Source organism: Lagenorhynchus albirostris, chromosome 10, assembly GCF_949774975.1.
Source record: "Lagenorhynchus albirostris chromosome 10, mLagAlb1.1, whole genome shotgun sequence".
Classification (NCBI taxonomy): domain Eukaryota; kingdom Metazoa; phylum Chordata; class Mammalia; order Artiodactyla; family Delphinidae; genus Lagenorhynchus; species Lagenorhynchus albirostris.
The window spans coordinates 79,505,871-79,528,509 of NC_083104.1; the positions used below are offsets into that span (position 1 = coordinate 79,505,871).

General features: G+C 38.8%; 1 protein-coding gene across 1 annotated transcript in view; it reads left to right on the forward strand.

Moving 5' to 3' along the window:
- LOC132527441 (DLA class II histocompatibility antigen, DR-1 beta chain-like) overlaps positions 1-22,639 on the forward strand; it is a 61,440-nt gene that overhangs the window by 35,824 nt on the left and 2,977 nt on the right. Inside the window, exon 2 of the mRNA XM_060163120.1 lies at positions 21,096-21,365. Within this exon, the coding sequence (XP_060019103.1) occupies positions 21,096-21,365 (270 nt within the window). The remainder of the gene's footprint in view (positions 1-21,095; positions 21,366-22,639) is intronic.

The following is a 22,639-nucleotide window of genomic DNA, read 5'->3' on the forward strand; positions in this document are numbered from 1 at the left end:
ACTAGCCATAAGAGACTGATTTTTAAAAAGACTGGTTAATTGCACTTTATGAAAATTGAAAACTTCTTAAGAAACACTATTTAAAAAATCTAAATGCAAGCTAACACTAGGGGAAAACACATGCATCATATATCTGATGAAAAACTGTATCCAAACTGTATCAAGGATTCCAATTATTCAGTAATAAATAGACAAAGTAATAAAAATAGACAAGCCAATAAAAATAAAGGCAAAATAAATAGACAAAAAGCCAATAAAAATAATAAAAGACATTATATGAATTGTCAACACATGCACGACAAATGTTCAACACCTTTAGTCAGCAGGGATAAGTAATTGGTATTGTCCCTCCTCCCTTTCCCAGAGTAACAAACGATGTGTTTCTATCTTACATACAGCCAATTAGTTGCTCTGAGTTTCTGGAACAGACAAATTAGGGACAGGATTTGTTGAAGTGTTATTTTTAGCTTTTTGGAGGCAGACCTTGTGATCAGGCAGTCTGTGTCAGCTACCTTAGCCTGAGGTCAGGGTTCTGCTCCTTCCTTCCTTTCCCGTAGGTCTGCCTTTTGACTCTGCGTCTGCACTAACACTTGATACTTTACACTTTGTGTTTCCTGCTATGTTCGCTAGGATCCCAAAGCCTGTAGCTCAGGGTCTTTCCTCCCCTCTGATTGTGACTGATTGTGAAGTACACGCCATACCCATTTTTATGGCTTTAGTGTAGTGAGTGGTTCCCAGCCCTGGCTGGGCATAAAGATCACCTGGGAGATTTAAAAATATGGTTGAGCTCTACTCTCAGATATTCTCATTTAATTACCTAGGAAAGAGGGCTGAGCATCACATGATTTTTATGTGCAGCTCTGTTTGAGACCACTGCTCTGAAGCAGGGTTTCTAGAACTTTATTGTGCATCCAAATCATCTGGGGATATTGTTAAAATGAGGATTCTTATTCACTAGGCCTGGGTGGGTCCTGAGATTTGGCATTTCTAACAAATTCCCAAAGTCTACAGATCACTTTTTCAGGGGCAACACTTAAGAAGAGGATCTCTCAACCTCTGCACTATTTTATTTAATTAAAATTTAATTTTAAACATTTGTTTCACTAAAACTATTCATATTGGGGGCAGGATAATTTTTTGTTGTTGAGGGGCTGTCTTGTGCATTGTAGGATGTTTAGCAGCCTCCCTTGCCTCTATCCATTAGATGCCAGTGAAAACCAAAAAACATCTCCAGCATTGCCAAATATCCTCCTGGCAGAGGGTAAGGGTGGATTGCCTTTGAGAATCACTGCTCTATAGTACTAGTCCCCCAAGTTGAGTGTATCCTGGCACCACCTGGGGGCCTTTAAAGGTACTGATGTTTGGTTCTCTCTCTCATAGATCAAGAATTAATTGATCTAGAGTGCATCTGGGCATCACATACTGAATCTCCTTTGGACAGTGGGAACTCCAGGGTGCTCTTACCTTTCAGTTTCCTTAAGAGGAGATCCATGGAGGGATATACTGGTGGTGGCTTGCAGGAAATGATAGTTCTAGTTTGCATAGTGGTACTTGATATTCTAGGCATATTAAGCTTCTTTTATCCAAAGCTTCTCTGCCTCAAAGCTGTTTACTACTTCAAGCTCCCCCCTCATAATGAGTAATGTAGATTCTCTGGTGTTGATTAATGGGAGAAATAAGTACAAGATACAGTCTCTGGTCAATAATGTACACAGATCTGGGTCATCCTAATAGTTGAAGCATCTGTCTCCAATACGTACAGGTGTGTCAGGTTGGACTATATTAAGAGATGCCTTGCATTTCACAACACATAGGGTACGGCTGGAGTTCAGGTGAATTCTGATTCTTTATCAGGAGACAGATGGCAGTCAGAGTGGGGGGGGGTGGTAGGTGAGTTGGGCGGGTAGGTGAGAAGGATGTTAGTCAAGCTGTTGAAGTTCAAAATGAAATATTAGTAGCCCATGAAATTATTGCCTCTGATATTTTTGAGAGGTTCTCCGTGAACTATAATCACTTTTGTAGAATCACCTAGATACTTTAAACATAGAGGTTGTGCTTTAGGACCTATAGATCTTATTTTTATTAAGTGGATGAAGTCTGGACAAGAGACATATACAAGTCTAGAACCCAGATTCAACTAACCATGTCGCTCAAGTACACAGCTTTCCTTCCCCTACTCCTGGGCTTTCTCCTTTCGGAGGCTAGAAGATCATGTGACCTGTAAGTCATGAGCTTTTAGGACATGGTAGTGAACAGCCCAATTGGCAATCAGCCAGTGTTCTTAGCGCCTTAATCACATTAAAAAGATGATGTTGCAATTACTCTTCTATAATATGTAAATTTGCTTTCTCACTCCCCATCCCATGGATTAATGTAGTGAGTAAAATGAGCATCTGTTTTCCTTAGAGCCATCTAGATCTTTGGGGCTGAAAAGGAGAGATTCTTGGTCCTTCAGATAACTGAATACAAGCCGTCATAAACCTGGAAGAGCTTACTTCTTTAAAATACCTTGGCAATGGAGTTTAAAAGACTGATGATATAAGTGTTGTAGGTGACAGCCTGAGCGTCTGGTATGGAGACAGTAGATATGTTTGTCAACAAGGTCTCACCTCCAGGCTGCAAACATGTGAGGCAATCATAGAGTTTTGGGAAGGTTTTTTTCCAGCTCTGTATTTCTCAAATACCTCGCATATACTGCTAACATTACTGGCTGGCTGTGAGGTGACAAGGGATTGTAAATTTACAATCAGAACTAAGGTGAAATTCACCACTCAAGTGTCAAGGTCACTTCCATGATAAATGCAGACACCAGGAAATCCTGCTTGCCTTTGTCTTATTGCGTGGGGCCGGAGAGTTAATTTGTACTTGTGTGTCCCTTCCAGCTACTGACTTTAGGAACTATTTCACCCCTCAAACTATAGAAATATTTGAGAAATTATTATATTATATAATATTATATAATATAATTATATATATAATATAATTATTATTATATAAATTATTATATTATTAAATTATTATATTATTATTATAAGCCTATGGTGTAGACTCTGTTTACTAAACAGCACATGCTCATAAAATCAACTGTGAGTTCAACCTACTGGTGTGAACCTCCTTAAGAAAAGGAAATGCATTCTTAAAAAGGAAACATTTTTGAAAATTAAACAGCGTAGTTGAGAAGAGAGTAATTATAAACCAAGTGGTGAAATTAATAAGAGAAAGTGTTCATTGGTCTTGCCTAGTTATCATGCCTACTGACTTTTAGAAGTGCATTGTTAATTTTACAGTTTCATGTGGCATTTGATTTATATTTTATCTCTTCAGCCCTTCATGTTACATTAAATACATTAGTAAAGTTCTGTTACATTCTTTGCTTCCTACATATTACATTTTGTTGGTATTGTGAAGACAGACACCTTTTCTGTACACAGTTAGCTCTATTCTTGAGTTCTCTGAATAGCTTAGTTTTCCAGAGCCAAGTGATGTTGCCCTACACCTGATCCTCATTGGCTGGAGAGAACATGTTCAATGCCAGATTTGCTGTTCCACTTAAACACAACTTCTCCAAATGTTCTTTATCAGTGAATTCTACTTTAGCTTAGGATCTCTTTGTGGAAAAGAGGTGGTGGTGGGTGGGAGTTGAGCAGAGCAAGGCAGGACTGCAAAACCACTCTGGATGTTTTCTTTTTTCCCTCTGGTACCTTGAACCTGTCTCTAGGATTTATTTCTTTAGACCGGAACTATAATTATTAATACGGTGATCAGAGCTAATGGAATAAATCATCTCCATATAAGAACAAAATAATACAAAAAAGAAACAACACTTTTGAAAATTAAGCAGCATAGTAGAGAGGAAAGCTAATTATTATTATTATTATTTATTTATTTATTTTTTGGTTGTTTTTTTTTGCGGGCCTCTCACTGTTGCGGCCTTTCCCGTTGCGGAGCACAGGCTCCAGACGCGCAGGCTCAGCGGCCATGGCTCACAGGCCCAGCCGCTCCGCGGCATGTGGGATCTTCCCGGACTGGGGCACGAACCCGTGTCCCCTGCATCGGCAGGCGGACTCTCAACCATTGCGCCACCAGGGAAGCCCCGCTAATTATTTTTTTAAAATTGCTCAATACAGTAGCAGCCTTGTATAAATAGGTAATGTTCATATTGATTTTTGGAAACACAATATCACATGTTGATTTTGACTGAAACTGCATTAAATCTATGTGTTATATTCCTTTCTGGGAACAACGTATTCTCCCTCACTTATTCATCTTTTGAGGTCTCAGAAAAGTTTTGTAATATTTTCACTAGTGACTACTTGTTAAATGTATGACTTAGTATTTTACGGTTTTTAAATAGATACTTTTTTCTTTTTCTATAACTACTTTTCATGGCTTAGTCTGCCAGAGACAAAGGATGCTGCCTCCCATATGGTTCTAATTTGCCTGAGAGGAAACTTTCCAGTGTCTCATTTTGGTTTCACTTAAACCCAACTTCTGCAAAATTTGTTTGTCACCACAGTCTGGCTAGAGGGGAGTGGCACTGTGGAGACTGAGGGTGAGGAAATGTAGATAGCACTTACTCCATGGGTGTGCCTTCTAGGGTGCTCTGCTTCTCTGTCTAGAAAAATGTTCCACATGAACAGAGAAGTGAAGGGCTTAGCAGTCAGCTGAGACCACACGTACTGTACTACCCTATTATCTAGGTCATGATCAAGAGCTTAAACCAAGGATGGGTTCACACCCATACACCTGTAGAGAAATGAGAACCGTAAATACTACCACCTTAAAGTGTTTCTACTTCTGGAAATGCTGAGGATACTTAATTTCTTTATGTCCACTCAGTCCCAAGTGAGTTTCATGATATGCCAGTTGGGTCTTATGGTGTAGACTCTGTTTACTGCACAGCACATGCTCATAAAATCAACTGTGAGTTCAACCTACTGGTGTGAACCTGATTCTTGCAGTTTTAGAATCAACCAACAAATTCTGGGATGTGTAAATGGTGGAAAGGAAATCCGGACGGGGTGAAGGGATGGACCCAGCTATTTCCCCTGATGTCTGGGAGCTGGTGAGTTTCCTGGAGGTGGCTAGAACAACGGCAGAATCTAAAGCATGAAATGGCTATTTCTCTCAAATTCCTTCTCTTTTCCCCTTTCTCCCCAAACATAAAGAAAGCCAGGCTTCTTTTGGCTTTTGGTCCTGCCCCAGACGTGTTGGATGAAAATGAAGACAGATGGCGAGATTACCCTCCAGCCATGGTGATAATGGTAATTAATAATAATGATAATAACTAAAAGACCTAATATATTGAGTGCTTACTATATGCCGGACACTCTTTGAAGTGCTTTTACTATATTAACTGACTTACTCTTTATGATATCATGAGGTAGGTATATTATTATTACTTCCCTTCCTCATTTTATCAGTTAGGAAATTGTAGCATGGAGGAGTTGAATCCTTGCCTAAGGCTACAGCATTAATAAGAGGTGGAGTCAGGATTCAAATTCAGGCAGTCTAACCCCAGAGTGATGTGCCGGAGGGCCCTCGTGCTACCCTGTGGCACAGAAGGCCACTGATGCCGTACTTCCCCTCACAGGCACTGGACCAGTTGTTAAACCACCCACTTAATTCTTCTAAAGAAGTGGAAAGTTGTATTTTTGCAGCTGACTAAGCTCTTCTTGTGGACTCCCTATGGGTAGAGAAGGGGTCTTCTGTAACCCTTTGTTTCTCATACTTAACACAGTATTTGACTCATGCATGCATGTATGAACACTCCTGATGAGATCCAGGATCAGTTATCTTCCAGTTATTTAAAAAGATGATACACTTTGGAGTCTTCATGATCAGCGGAAGAATCTGAAATGTTATACAGTTAGACTTAGAAATCTTATAGTCTCAAACACATTGAGGCTAAAAAAATCTTTCCAGCTTTATCAAAAACCAAAGAAATGTTCCTGAGCTGAGACCATTGCTAAACATGGCCAAAGAGTCAAGGCTACACCCAACCCCAGAAGTTCCAACACAAAAGTTGCTGTATTTTAACTACAGACTGGACATTTCTTCTGAAAGTTTCCTTTTGCAGCAAAAAGAGTGTGAATCTCAATAGTGTTCTTCTGTCTGCTTGCTTGGGTATCACAGGGATCATGGACTGTGAATTTAAGGCCCATCAGATTTGGGGAGTGTTCATGTTTTTTCTCTCCTCTTTATCTCTGAGGTACAAAGTGGTAATTATTTAAGTTCCATGAGGTGATTGATTAAAAAAAGAACATTTTGGAGGGAAATGAGAAGTAGAAATGGCTAAAGATATTTTATAATAACTTTATATAAAGTATGGTGTCACCTATAAAAATATCAAATCACTATGTTGTACACCCAAAACGAATATGTTATCGTAAATCAACTATACTTCAATGGAAAAAAAAAAGACCAAAGGTATGTGAAAGGATTGAAAAGTGGGCTTGAGAGCTCAACTAAGATTGGAGACTTACATGTTTATGGCCACAATCCTAGGGGACAATGAATGCCTGTGGGAGAAGAAGAAAGGTAGGGAATAAGCACAGTGGGGCTGGCATGGGCAGATAACTTCAGAAATTCTATATAATGCTCCACATTCAAATATTCCATATACTAATTTCACTGAACTGAGATGAAAATGGAATTTCTTCTCCCCCATCCCTGCCCTCCACCACAACTCTGAGTATGCCTTTTGGAAATTTTAGTCTGCCGGAGACAAATGATGCTGCTTTCCTTCCTTCTTCTTATTAGCTGGAAAGAAAAGTATTTTATGATACATCACGATTTCATGTAAATGTGGTTTATGCAAAGATTTATGTCATCATCCTTCCTCTTTAACCACAGCCCTGGTCTAACAACCGCTTCCCAACAGCTCCTCTCTACCTACAAGCATCAAATAGATTATTAGTTTTTCTGAGGTTTTCAATGTAAACTTTAGATGGCAATATAGTCTTTGGTCAATCCTCCAACAATCTTCATACAAGATGTGAAGAACGTAAGAACAAACTATTTATACATAAGTTTATCAAAGGAATGTATTGTAGGTTAACTCTCCCAATTGTGAAGGAAATTTTCACTAAGACAATATTTTACAGGGCACCTTCTTAGCACATGAATCCAACATATTAGTAACAACATCGTAGAAGTTTCTCAAAAAGAGAAAAAAGCATTTGGGAAACCCATTGCGATAAGAAGGATCCGCAATTTTTTGGTATAACAGTGAGCTTGTGTCCAGCTCTGGGTCAGACAGAAATAGGACCACTGTTTCAATATTTGACAGAGACTGGGGTTTTGAATGGTGAGGACTGCATTATCCAGAGTGCTGGATCTTAGAGTTCATATTTGAACAGAGATTGGAAGCATGCTTACTGCCAGCTCTGGGGCCCAAGCGGTGAAAGAGCGCCCTGCTGGAGGCCAGACCTCAAACCCTGTGCATATGCTGGCCCATTACTAAGGGCACGGGTATATTTTCTGGAACAGTGAACACTTCAGGGCCTGGACTAAATTAGCCAGCGCCCTCTCTCCCTTCACCCCACCCAATGGTAAATCCAGTAAAGCAGCCCTAATTTGCTTTGCATTATAGGATTTGCTAAATGTGATGGCTGTTACTTTAAGCCAAATAGCTACTCTTGCTGACTCATGAGCAATGTGTAGTGGTATCTCGAGTATAAGAATAGAATTATTATGTATTGCTATGCAGATTTACCAGTGACAGATAATTTGTCTCACTGTCTATTCATACACCTGTTCTTTTCTAGTGCTGAATAAAGATCTACACAGTAGTAAGCAGTCTGTAACAAGATTGGTACCACGACATGCTCAATTTTAGCTCTCTAGGGTTTTCTCTCTTGAAGTTTGTTGTATCTTTCTTACTTTTGCCGAGGCATTATCAACCAAGCTTGTAAATTTTGAAATCTCTTTCTTCCAGTAGATTTTCTATGTCTAAATTTTAATTTAAGACTAGGAATCCTTTCTGACCCTTGGACACTGAAAGGAAGCATCTCTCTCTTCCTTTGTTTACTTACCAACCTTTATATGAGCTGGTGAGTCTGGAGGTTAAAGTACAAACTGGAAGTGATAAATCTCCCTGCTAGGTACCTCAGTTATTGAGATCTCCTTAATATGGGAGTTCTTACTATGTCCCTTGGGGAAAATGAAGGATGTGACTGGCTTTGTGGGGTTGGTCATGGGAAATCAGCTGCACTGTGTCAAGTAATTAGGTGAAAGGCACTGATGTCTTCCCCTACTCTGAGCATTTTGATCTGAAGGACTTCTTCATATCAAACCCTTGTGGATCCCTGGAGATTCTGAGAATGTTTCTAAGAACACTTCCCATAACAGAATTCTGGTTACTTCTATTCTTTGTCTGCTATTATGATCCCTGCCTCTCTGAACATCCTTGTGCATGTCTCCTGGTCCACACGTGTAAAGTTCCTTAGAGCATGTGTAAGGGTAGAATTGCTGTGTATTGTATGCGTATTTATAGCTTTACTAGATTTAACTAGTTCTATGAATTTACACCTCTACTATCAGTGTATAATTAATCTAACTAATTGACTTTCTTGTCAGTAGTTGGTATTTTCAGACTTTTTCATTTTTTCCATCTGTTGAGTATTAAATGGTGCCTCTTGGTGCTTTTAAAATGCATTTTACTGATTACTAATAAGGTTGGGAATCTTCACATGTGTATTGGTCTAGTCTGTTTCCTTTTCATAATCTAGCTCTAGCCCTTCCAGTGACAATAAGTTCCTCATTATTTTTATAAATATATAAAAATATGTCTAGATAGAAATAAATTTATAGGGGTTAGATTTTAGTTTTTACTATCTCAATTTCCTATATAAGTTATATGCATTAAAATGATTTCTCCCAATTTGTTATGTATTTTTATTTTATTTATTTATTTTTTTTGCAGTACGCGGGCCTCTCACTGTTATGGCCTCTCCCGTTGTGGAGCACAGGCTCTGGACGCACAGGCTCAGTGGCCATGGCTTGCGGGCCCAGCCGCTCCGCAGCATGTGGGATCTTCCTGGACCGGGGCACGAACCCGTGTCCCCTGCATCGGCAGGCAGACTCTCAACCTCTGCGCCACCAGGGAAACCCTGTTATGTATTTTTAAAAGTACCTTAGGGTTGACATAATTTTAAGAAACATGTAATAAAATCAATTTATCTATATTTTACTTTTTTTGCTATTATATTCCTGTTAAGAAATGATTCCTTACCTAAGCTCATAAAAGTAAACTTCTAAATTTTTCACTAGAAGTTAAAAATTTTTCTTGTTCACATTTAAGTACTTATTCTTCATGGAATTAATTTTTGTTATGTGTTATGTGGTCTGGATCCAATGCTGAGTTTTCCCTCTGGATAACCAACCTCACAGGATGATTTATTAAAAACTATACCATTTCCTAAATTAATTCCAATGCCAACTCCAGTAGATGGATGGGTTGGTTCTGGGCCCTTTGTTTGTGTTCGTTTGCCTACATGTCTGTCCCTGCACCAATCTTACTCTCTTATTTTTACTTAAGTTTCATACCATTTTGGTTAGAGTAGATACTTGATATGAGTTCAATCTTCTTAAATTTGCTAAGACTTGTTTTGTGACCTAACATACGATCTATCCTGGAGAATGTTCTGTTTGTGCTTGAGAAGAACGTACGTGTATTCTGCTGCTGTTGGATGGAATGTTCTATATATGTCCGTAAGGTTCATTTGGCCTAAGTTGTCACTCAAGGTTCATTTGGTCTAAATTGTCACTCAAGTCCATTTTTTCGTATTGATTTTCTACATGGATGATCTATTTATTGTTGAAAGTGGGGTAATGGACTTGAGAGTCGCCTACTCTTATTACATTACTTTCTGTTTCTCCCTTCAGATCTGCTAATAATTGTTCTATATATTTAGGTGCTCCAACAGCCATCGATTTCAACAGTGCCCTGGAGCATAAATTCCTCTATAAACTAATCCAATAAAGTTGTGACTCTTTCTATGGGATAGTTTCTGAGGTCAGTGTTTGATATTTGTTCTGACGCCAGTAGGGCACCCCTCAGCTCTCTTATTCCCTGGTTTTTACCTGCAAACTAGCCAGCCTATAGCCTAGGATGTGTCTTCATTAGATCCATGAATTGCCTCCCAACTGCCTTTCATCACAACATCTACTGCTCATGAGAGTGTCTTTTTGTAATTATTTTCAGTTAATTGAAATGATCAGTGACAGTGGAATAAAAATTAAATGTTTATTAACATTTATCATGTTTGAGGAATCAGTTCAGTGTTAACATGGGCAATCATGTAATTCAATTCCTTAATTTCAATGATGAAGAATGAGAAGCTCAAAAGAGTAAGTCATTGGACTAGCCTACAGATCAGGTCCCAGAATTCTGACCTTATGACAGTGAACACTGCTTTTTCCACCCCACTGTATATTCACTAACTGAGCTCCAGGGTAACTCTGATCAAGTGAAAGTTGCTTTGTGTTGGAAGAATATTAGAAGAGGAAATGTTAAGTTGAGGTGCGTGAAATTCATAGAATGAAGGTTCACTCAACTCTTACTCCAGATACTCTTCTGACCTCAGAAAAACTAATATTTGATTTCCTGGGTTTTGGACTTGGGCAGAACTAAGTATGGATCCTAATAATTATGAACTTATGTTTCTTAAACTCACTAAATCTTAGTCTCCTATTCATTTATTAATTAATTGCCTAGCTGGTTATTCAATGCTAAGAACTACTCTGGGTGCTGAAAATTCAGCAGTTAAGAAAAATTCAAGACTGTCATGATGATAAATAGAGAGATAATACATCTGGAAGTGCTGCTTCTCTAGAGCAAAACCATCAGCACGTGGTAATATGACTTTCCCTTGAATTGTCCTATGACAATCAGCAGGTGGGTTCATGGACTTTTTCACAATTTCCATCTCGTCCACAACAGGTACTCATGCATCAGTATCACAGAGAGTTCAGTGTCATAGCCATTTCCTTCTTTTTAAAACTTGAGCAGGGACTTCCCACAGATGCATGAAAAATATCAGGTTCCCTCTCCTTTTTCCATCCAACACCAAATACTTAGATACCCTCCACTCTGCTTCACAACTACAAAATGTGTTTTTTTTTTTTTGGTTCTCTAACATGGAATATCATTTTTTTCCATGAAACTAGGTTGTCAGCCACTCCTCTCACCACATATTCGTCATCCTGCCTCTTCATCTTCTCCCCAAGACCTGGGATCAGATCAGACCTTCTTAAAAGATACATCTGCTTGGAGACAAGTGATGCTGCTTCATTTTCTATCCCTGTTGGTTGAAGAGAAAGGTTAAAGGGATGGGGATTTCCAGGAACGCTTTCTTTCTTACAATGTTTCAGTATGAAAAGCTGAAATGCCTTCCTAAAAAGGAATTAACCTGGACCTGAAATAACAGATGAGGCAGATTCTGGGTTTGAGGGCTGAGCCTGTAGGTGCTGCCTTTGAAAAGAGAGAAGATGCATTCCTTCTAAAAGGACTCATCTTTCCCTCTTTATCAAATAATATTTCTTAGTGCAATTATGAGAACATTAGTGCTCAGTAAATTCAAACCTTCCTTCCATTCTAACTATCCCTTCTTAACCTTGTAACTGCATCGGGATTACCAAAATGGCTTGGTTCATTTCCGCTTCTATTTGCAGCTATACAATTTTGCTTCGTTGGGGGTAGCTTCACTTTGTATTTTCCCTTCTATTCCTTAAGGAAGACTTTTCTCTCACATCCACCAGGACTCTTCTCCCTGCCTGCATCTTTCATCCTTTATTGTCCCTGCATATCCTTCCATTATATTTTATTTGCCTCTTCTGCTCTGTAATCAATTAACCTGAAACATACCCCCTTTCCTCTTTTCATGACTCTTACTACCTCACATAAATGGAGAACTCCAATCTTTAGTTTTTAAGGTTCTTATAGATTTGTAAAACATTTTATCCATTTTCCCCACTTTTGACAACATATGGCTCCACCAATTTATGCTCTGACTATACGTTATAAACAAATCTATTGAAGCTCTTGTTGTAGTGTATTATAACAAGACTATGTAGGCTCTGAACTCCTAGGAGCAAGATCTACAAATCCCATTCATCCTGGCAATGTCAGCACCTTGAAGAATGCTTCACATAATCTTCAGCACTAATACATTTTTACTAAATTTATAGTCTTCAGAGAGAATATTCTTTTCTTTTTTGAATTCAGAATATAATTCCTGTACTCCTACTCTCACTTCTAAAAATAGTATGAAATGTTATTTGTAGGGTTGTTACAAAGATTAAATGAGATAATTGAAAACTGCTTAATCAGGACCCAGAACTATTGATTTCTTTTTCCATCATTGTCCCTGCACTTTCTCATGATAACCAGCAGGTGGAGAGATGGCCCTTAATACCTCTCTTCTTTCAGTCCTGTCTCCACCAGAGATTAAATTTTTACCAGCAATGAGATATTAGCATCATAGCAATTTCCTTTCCATTTAATCCTGTCCAGGGGCTTTCCAAAGATGCCTGAAAAGGAATAAATATCCTGATTATAGCACTCTAGACCCATCTAAATCATGCTTGAAAACCAAAAGGGAAGAGTTCTTGGCAATCCACATAGCCATATCCTGTTTCTTCTCACAAACTCTAGATATTAGACCTTCCTCTCACCACATAACTCATAACTTGTCCTGACTCCACTTTCTCACAAGATCTTGAAACCAGACTAATACTAGGACAATTACAGTAGCATTATTTGGTGGAGACAAATGATGTTACTTCACTTATTGGTTGTATAGGAAGGAAAGTGATAGAAATGAGAATTTCCATAAAGTATCTTTGTTCAGCAAATTGACCTGCTTCATCCTAGAAGAAAGAGCCTAGGACCCAGGCTAGAGAAGCAGCCTGAGATGGAAGGACTGGGTCTTTTGATATTACTCCTGAAAAAAGAAAAGAGGCAGCTGTTTTTTTTTTAAACTGAAGTATAGTTGATTTACAATGTCATGTTACTTTATATATATGACATACATATATATAAATGTATATATATATTTCAGATTCTTTTCCCTTACAGGTTATTACAAAATATTGAGTATAGTTCCTTGTGCTATACAGTAACTGTTTGTTGTTTATCTATTTTTTATATAGTAGTGTGTATATGTAAATCCCAGACTCCAATTTATCCCTCCCCTTCCCCCCATTTCCCCTTTGGTAACCATATGTTTATTTTCTATGTCTGTGAGTCTAGAAAAGAGATGGTTCTAAAAAGCTCTGCATTTCCTTTCCCTACTCATCCAATAGTAGTACCCTTACAGGTTTGTGAAGACACCAGCCCTCCAGTCTCACTCTCACCTCCCTAGAATTGAAGCTCTTCATATGCTATATGACACCTGGGTTACCAACAGTTGATTTTGCTGCTTTGCATTTGTATATCTCAGTTCATCACTTTACTAAAGAAGTAACTGCTCTGCTCAGCCTCTAAGGCCTTTTATACAACAGGTCCTCTCTGCCTATCTGCTCTTATTCCACACTGTTCTTCAATGTGGACATTCACTCCAGGCAATCAGGGCTTCTCCTAAAATTTCTTCATTCCTCCTTCCCCCAGTACTTCCAACCCTAAGCCAGTACTGTTTTTGCTCATATGATTCATGATTGTTCCTTTTCCACTGCTGTTCTTCTGAATCACATCTTCCTCCTTCTCTGATTCAAGTCTCACTTCTGCAAACGAACTACATTTTCAAGTTTCTTCTAAATACTCCAACCTATATGAATATACCCTTTTTCTACTATGTTTAAACTTGATTACTTTAAAATAATACCCATTTGTATTTTCATTGCAATTATAAATGTCTGTCTTCTTTTTTCTTTTTTTAAATTGAAGTATAGCTGCTGTACAATATGTTGCATGTGTACAATACAGTGATTCACAATTTTTAAAGGTTGTACTTCCTTTATAGTTATTATAAAATATTGACTATATTCCTAGGGTTGTATATTCTTGCAGCTTATTTTACACCTAATAGTTTGTACCTCTAAATCCCATACCCCTATGTTGCCCCTCCCCTTCACTGTATTTATTCTTAATGTATTGTTTATTAATTCAACAACTATTTATGATTACCTCCGCTGAACCAGGTGTTTCTCCAGGAACTGAGAAAGAATGGTGCACAAAGAAGATAAAAGTCTCTGACTCACAGAGCTATTATTCTATGTGTCTTTCTTTCTTTCCCGGTGAAGATTGATAATCCTATCTTTATCTTGGTATTGCTAGCCACTAGCACTCTTTTGAATATAAGAGGTATCCAGTAAGTGTTTGCGCTTTGAATTTCACCAGTTGTACTCCATGCTTCTATGTCCACATAGCACTTAGCATGATGCTTGACGTTCATAGGTGAGCAGGATTAAACTTGCTGTTTAATTGATATCACTGAATCAAGGAGAAATTAAGATGAACATTAAGGAAGAGTTTTCTGACTTTGGAAGTGATGATTTTAGGGGTAATCTCTGCCATGCCACTCTCCTTCCCCTCTTTGCATTTTCACACTTTGGTTCATCACCTTCCTAAAGGTCACCTTGTTTCCCAGATTTAACTGCCCCTTTCCTTCCAGTGATTTCCAAAGTATTCGAGAGTGTGTTCCTCTGTCGTTCTTATTCCTCTTTTTCCTAACCATAGAAACTGGAGCCCAGCTAGTGAGAGGCTTCTAGAATCAGCATGATATGCTTGTTGAAGGTATCATCAGGATATGCTTGTTGAAGGTCCTCATCAGGAGTTTTCCTAGTACATCCCATGATACTCACTAGTTGTACCCAATAAATTCTTACTATCCCTATTTAAATGTTATACTTGTGACTGCCAGGTAATCTTTTTCTTTATGACTAGTGAACTTTGTATCCTATTTTAAAAATCTTTTTATACTTCAAGGTCATAAAGATATCACCTAACATTATCTTCTAAAGATTTTATTGCATTGCATTTTTATATATAGATATACAATTCAACTGGAATTAGTTTTGTGTATGGTGTGAGATAGGTGTCAATTTTCATTCTGTTTTTTAAAATAAGGGTATCCAACTGATTCAGCAGCATTTAGACCATCCTTTCCTAACTGCTCAATTGAAAACAATTAAGTCACAAAAGAGGCACAAAAGAGAACATACTGTAATAATTCAATTTATATAATGCTACAAAGCACGTTTAGAAATAAATGTCAGGCTGGGAAAGTACATGGAAAATCAAGGAAGTGATTGGTATAGACATCTGGATAATGAATTATCCTGGGAGAGAGAGAGAGGAGTGTGGATGGAAAGCGGCACATTATGCACTTACAGGGTGTTGGCCCAGTGTCCCCAGTGTTCTATTTCTTGATCTGGGCAGTGGTTTCATGAATACTGGCACTATAAAAATTAAGTTGTACATTTATGCTTTCTGTGTTTTTCTATATGTGTGTTCTACTTCACTACAAAGTATTAAGAATGTAAAATGTTTAATTTCCTGACTAGACCCTTGTAGTCAATATTACTGAGTATCACTAAGTGATCAGCATTTTGCCATGTGTTGGGGATGCTGCAGTTAATTGAAAATACAGTGTGATACAACACAGCCATTTCAAGGCTATGATGAGAACTAAATGAACTAAAGCATCTGGAAGTACATAATCAGTGCCTTGTAGAAAATAAATGATAATTCATTCTTTGATTTTCCCTTCATTTGTCTGTGCAACCAGAGTTGGGATAGTAGATCTCATTAACAGTCCCCATCGCTTCTAGGTCAGGAACAGCAGGGAGATACCAGCATCACAGCTTTTTATTTGTGCTTGTTAATCATAGCCAGGGACTTCCTACATAGGTATGAAAAGTCAGGCATCATGTCTCTATCAAAATGCCTATCTCCTCCAATCCTCACTCCACACTTTGCTTTACTCTGCAAATACTCTTTCCTCGCTAACCACTTAATCATGTCCTAATTCATTCCTCTAAAGGATATTTTTGGCTTTTATTATCAACATCTAACTTAGTCATTCTGTCCTTTCCTGATTTCTACCCAAGACTTTAAATAAGACCTTCTGGTCAGATGTATCTGCTGGAGATAAGTGATGCTGCCTCATTCTTTATCCCTATTGGTTATAGGGAAAAAAACCCCCAAACAGTTATCTGAGGAAGGATGTGGTTTTTCCAGCAAATCTTTCTCTTTCTCTTTCTTTCTCCAAAATGTCTCACTCAGAAGGAAAGAACCAACTCACAGGCTGATAAAAGGGATGATTTTTCTATCTCCAAAAGGAAAGAAAAGATACTTGTAAAAGATCTCATGTTCCTCCCTTATTCAACAAATATCAGTTTTTTTATATTATACATGACTAGGAGTCCTATATTGTTTATTCCTACTGTCATCACACTTTGTTGTCACACTCTTTGCCCAACCCCTCGTAACTAACCTTGGGTTGCTGAAAGTTTTCCTAGTTAATATTTTTTTCTAATCTCATTCCCATCTTTCTAAAAGATGTAATTTTACCATTTTTACAATGACTTATCTAGCATAGTTTAACTCTGCATATCCACTCTCTCATATTGCCCAACGTTATTTAGGTAGGATTACAATTCTGTCAAAAAGGACTCTTCACCACCTACTGCCTCCTGACCACTCCCTCCCTCCTACACATATGATTTCACTGTGGTTCCTATTCCCCACATGTCTCTAAACAACCTGAAACATGACCCCTTCCTCTATGTTCTAAGTCTCACTTCCTCCAGAACTCACGTCTCTACAAATGCTTCCTTGTTATTGTAAATGATGTTTTTACTTGGTTTTAATTATTTTGTTTTATCAATTTGGATTTTGATTGTTTTTTATAGATGTTTCTACTGTAGGTCTTGTAACATTGTTTTACTTTAATTTTATATTTCTGTCTTTATTGTGGGTTCTAGTTTTCTTAAAAGTACGATCTAAATTATATATATCTTTTTATCCCTAGCATGTGGCTCCAACAATTTCTCCTACATAGACACAGATAACTATTTCTTCCTAGAAAATGAGAGGATGAACTGACTAGTGACCAAGGGTTAACCAGTCCCAGGATCATGTCCCAGATGACACTCTGTGCTCCTTATTTCATAATTTATTATTAATCACAAAAGATTTTCTGGATGCTTGCTCTTTGGGTCTTTTGAATGTCCTTCATTCTACTTTCTCCCAGTCCTCAATATATCCACAAAAAGTCTCATGAAAACTGTATTCTGATATTTTATAGAATTACCTATTTCAGACCCTCTTGAGATTGATCTCTCATCTCCTCATTCTTCTGTACCAAATGCTGGAGTCCATGAAGTGCAAAGGGGCTAGTGTTAGCCATGTGCTTATTTTGGGCCTCTGGTCAGGAGCTTTCCTAGAATATCCTGTGGGAATCAATAGACTTGCCCCAGTGTTTTCCCATTATTTTCCCATTATTCACTATCCCTATTTAATGCTGCTGCTGAGGTATTTCTTCTTTTCTTGACTAGACTTTGGTAATCCTGGCCCATGGCACCATCTTGGTTCACTCTCCATCTCTTATTGTCCTTCTATGGCTCACATGTGCTACTTCCTGTGAACCATCTGTGCTCTTGGTCACAGAACACAATGCTCAGCTTTTTCCCCAGGTCCTATTCCTTCTCCCAAACATTTGCATTTAAAAAATGTTTCTTCTCTATCTCCCTTTTCTACACTTACCTTCTTTTATCTGCCCTAATATTCACAAAAATATTTCCAGTTCTCTTGGGACCTTTCATTAAAAAAAAAAATGTTGAGGCAGTCCAAGATGCCCATGTAGGAAGACCCTGAACTCACCTCCCATGAACACACTGAATCTACTGCTCTATATGAAACAGTTTCCCCTGAAAAAGACCTGATGTAGCTGAGCAGCTACTTCACATTGCAGACAAGAAAAGGGCCACACAGAGGTAGGTAAGAGAGGCTGAGACTAGGTCTCGCCATAAACCCCAACCCTGACACAGCAACCGTAATAGGGAGGGAACCCACAGGCCTAGAGATTCTTTCTGAGAAGCAAAGTGTTTGTACCTCGACAAGGCATCCAACTTTTAGTACCTGTACCTGAGAGACAACCCTCCAAAACATCTGGCTTTGAGAACCAACAAGACCTGTGGGACACTGGCAAACTGAGAAGACACCCTTAAAAGGGCTTATGCACAGATTCACTTGCCCCAGGGTCTAACACAGACGCAGTCATTTCAAAAGGGCCCAGGCTTTACTGAAAAAGATTTATTGCTAATCTTTTTTTTTAAACATCTTTATTGGAGTATAATTGCTTTACAATGGTGTGTTAGTTGCTACTGTATAACAAAGTGAATCAGCTATATATATACATATATCCCCATATCCCCTCCTCTTGCGTCTCCCTCCCACCTTCCCTATCACACCCCTCTAGGTGGTCACAAAGCACCAAGCTTATCTCCCTGTGCTATGCAGCTGCTTCTCACTAGCTATCTACTTTACATTTGGTAGTGTATATATGCTTCTTATGAACCTAGGGGCAGGACAGGAATAAAGACGCAGATGTAGAGAATGGATTTGAGGACACGGGGTGGGGGAAGGGTAAGCTGGGACGAAGTGAGAGAGTAGCATGGACATATATACACTACCAAATGTAAAATAGTGGGAAGCAGCTGCACAGCACAGGGAGATCAGCTCTGTGCTTTGTGCCCACCTAGAGGGGTGGGATAGGGAAGGTGGGAGGGAGACGCAAGAGGGAGGAGATATGGGGATATATGTATATGTATAACTGTTTCACTTTGTTATAAAGCAGAAACTAACACACCATTGTAAAGCCATTATACTCCAATAAAGATGTTAGAAAAAACATATATATCTATGGAATCTAAAATTCAAAAAATTTGAGTTATTTGCCCAGTGCCACATTGTTAGTTCTAGAACTTAGATTATATTATCAAGTCTGAGTATATAGAAATTCCCTTTCTTCTAAGTCAGCATACCCCTTTTGTGTTAGATTTATATATACCACATTATTATATATAAAATGTTCTGCTCTTATTTGCTCAAAATGGTAACTAGTGATTAAATTAATTGAAGACAATGCCAAATGATGATGAAGATATTACTTGCTTTAGGAAGTTAAGGAATAAAAAGATCTTGTGAGCTTGCTATCACAGGGTTATAAAAATAAAAATGTCAATATATTTATTGAGTATTTATTATATGATCAGCACTAGGAAGTGCCACTCTTTAATTTCACACTTAAAAATATACTGTGAGGGGCTTCCCTGGTGGCGCAGTGGTTGGGAGTCCGCCTGCCGATGCAGGGGACACGGGTTCGTGCCCTGGTCCGGGAGGATCCCACATGCCGCAGAGCGGCTGGGCCCGTGAGCCATGGCCGCTGAGCCTGCGCGTCTGGAGCCTGTGCTCCGCAACGGGAGAGGCCACAACAGTGAGAGGCCCGCGTACTGCAAAAATAAAATTATATATATATATATAAAAATAAAAAATAAAAAATAAAAAATAAAAAATAAAAAAAATAAAATTATATATATATATATATATATATATATATATACTGTGAAGGATATACTATCATCAAATCTGTTTTGGAGATCAAGAAAAAAGGCTCATGGATGCTAAAACTGACGTAAGTAGAAGAGCTCATCTTCAAATTCAGAAGTTCTGATTCTACAGCTTGGGATTCTAACCACCATTAGTGGATAGTGGCTTGATTGTGTCTGAATTACTGACAAAATTTCTGATGTTCATATGCACAGTGTGTGTCTTGGACGTGTGTGTGTGTGTGTGTGTGTGTGTGTGTGGAGGGGTGCTGCAAGGTCTGCTAGATCCAATACAAAAGAGACATACCTACTGTATAGCACAGGGAACTCTGCTCAATGCTATGTGGCAGCCTGGATGGGAGGGGCGTTTGGGGGAGAATGGTTACATGTATATGTAGGGCTGAGTCTCTTTGCTGTGCACCTGAAACTATCACAAATTGTTAATCGGCTATACTCTTATATAAAATAAAAAGTTAAATAAATAAAATAATAAAATAAAAAATAAGATGTAAATGTCTCTTTTTTATTGTTATTGACAAAAAAGAGACATTTACATTAAAAAAAGAGACATTTACCAAAAAAGAGACATTTACATTCATTCTGCATTTATTAGTTGAAAAGTCCATATGTGTTCACACTTTCTGCAGCCTGCCATGGGCATGTGTTAAAGAATACAAAGAAGAAGTAATAAATATCCTCCTCCTTCTGAAGCTACATTAGCAAATTGGGCTAAGCTTGCCAAATTGAATACAGGATGCTCAGTTAAATCTGAAGTTCTGATAAACAACAGTAATTTATCAAAATCGAAATTTCACTGGGAATCCTGTATTTTTATTTGCTAAATCTGGCAACCTTAAGTTGGGGACAAGAACTGGACAAACTGTGCTAACCATACAAGCTACAGTGAGCAGTAACTTCACACATTTTAATTTTGTAACGCTGTTGTCATGTGTCGATAAGATACTTGAGAATTTCTGAAGAGTAAAATAGACCTGGTCTGACCCAGAGTACCCTTCTTTCTGCCATCATTTCTAGGTGATGGTCTCTACTTAAAGTCTGGGGACCTGCTCATTTTTTTGTAAACTGTCTATATGAGAATATCATCTTCTTCTTAGTTTCTCCCCTTCTGAGGAGACTTGACTACAGAAACAAGTTCTACATCTGGCCAAGGGTGGTAATTTGATGCCTACTTGTATTGTTGGAACTAGGAGACAAAGTTAGAAAATGAAATCGTTGAGGCATGAACAGGAATAAGATGTCTGTGGCTGTAATTTACTACTATAGATAAGTAGTGGACCAGAGGCAGAGAAATTAAGAAAAAAGATGATGTGAAGGATAAACTATGACTTTGCAATTGGTTGGCAAGCAAAGAAATAAATAAACCTTGGTCCTGAACAAATTAATTTTCCTGGAAAAACAGCTCTTCAGTGGGTCTGGATTCTTAAAAAATATAAATTTCAGTGGGACCAAGATTTTCAACAAATGTAATGTCGGCTGCCGCTTGGGGCTGAGGCCTGACTGAGCGGCGGTGTCTCCCGCAGAGAATTTCCTGCTCCAGTTTAAGAGCTACTGTTACTTCACCAACGGCACGGAGCGGGTGCGGTGCATGACCATACACATCTATAACCGGGAGGAGTACGTGCGCTTCAACAGCGACGTGGGCGAGTACCGGACGGTGACCGAGCTGGGCCGGCGGACCGCCGAGTACTGGGACAGCCAGAAGGACCTCCTGGAGCAGAAACAGGCCAAGGCGGACACGTACTGCAGACACAACTACGGGGCTGTGGAGTGCTTCACGGTGCAGCGGCGAGGTGAGCGCGGGGCTGGGCGGCCAGCGGGCGGGGGCGCAGTGCGTGTGAGTGTGTGTTTGAAACAAGGACAGAGACAGAGAGACACAGAGAAGGAGACAGAGGAGACTGAGTTCGGTAGGCGGGGAGTGTGTAGGGCTGTGAGCAAGTACAAGTTAGGCGGGTTCCTGTGAGAGCCTGTTGTCTGGAGACCGTGTGTGATTTTGTCAGTGACTGTGAGAGGGGAGAGAGCGTGTGTGGTGTGGGGAGGCCCGGGAGGGAGGGGAGGTGTGGCGGGAGGGGTGCAGGAGGGAGGCTCCGGGCGTCCTTGGTGGTCCCTGTGGGGGAGGGGAGGGGGAGGGGAGGGGAAAGGGGAGGGGAGGGGAGGGGAAAGGGGAGGGGAGGGGAGGGGAGGGAGGGGAGGGGAAAGGGGAGGGGAGGAAACCCCAACTGGGGTGGGCGGTTAGAGATGCGGGAGGGACTTCAAGGTGTCTATGGTTGGGGGAAGGTTTGGGGGAGGAGAGGTGAGGAAAGTGAAAGGATTGGGAGCCTGTGAGGAGAAGAGTCACAGCGTGCTCTGGGCACACACCCTCTTACTCCTGACACCCCGGAAATAAGTGTGCCGCGTCTGTCTGTGTGTAGGAGCACTTCACTGAGAAAAAGGTGTCAGACTACTTTTTGACAGGTGCAGGCAGGGGAGCCTCTGCGGCTCCTCTGATCTTCCTGAGACTTCTTCTAGGTCTAAATTTTTCGCCTTTTTTTTTTTCTTAGCCTATATATTTTTACATAGTTGAAATGACTGTGTAATCAGCTTTTGAATTATAATTGTGTTAACACACTGATGTTACTATTTTTATAACGCTAATAGTATTCGAGTAGTTACATAATATTTCTTTTTATAAGTGTAACAACTCACCTCACAATCTCCTTTATCAGATCTTGTTTCAAAGATATATAGTGCCAAGTACTCAGTTTAAAAGTTACATTTTTTATTTTAAATTTATATTTAAATTATATTTATATATTTATATATATTTATAAATTTATATATTAATATAAATATATATAATATAATATATTAATATATATTAATATAAATATAATAATATAAAATATATATATTTATAAATTTATATTTATAAATTACATTTATATATTTATATATTTATATATATATTTATATTTCTTTGATTCCTAAAGTTCTTGAATATCTCTCACATATTTATTGGCCCCTTGTTACTGCTCTATTATTTATTCTCTATTATTTCTGGGGTCCTGGTGTTTTTCTCAGTGATATA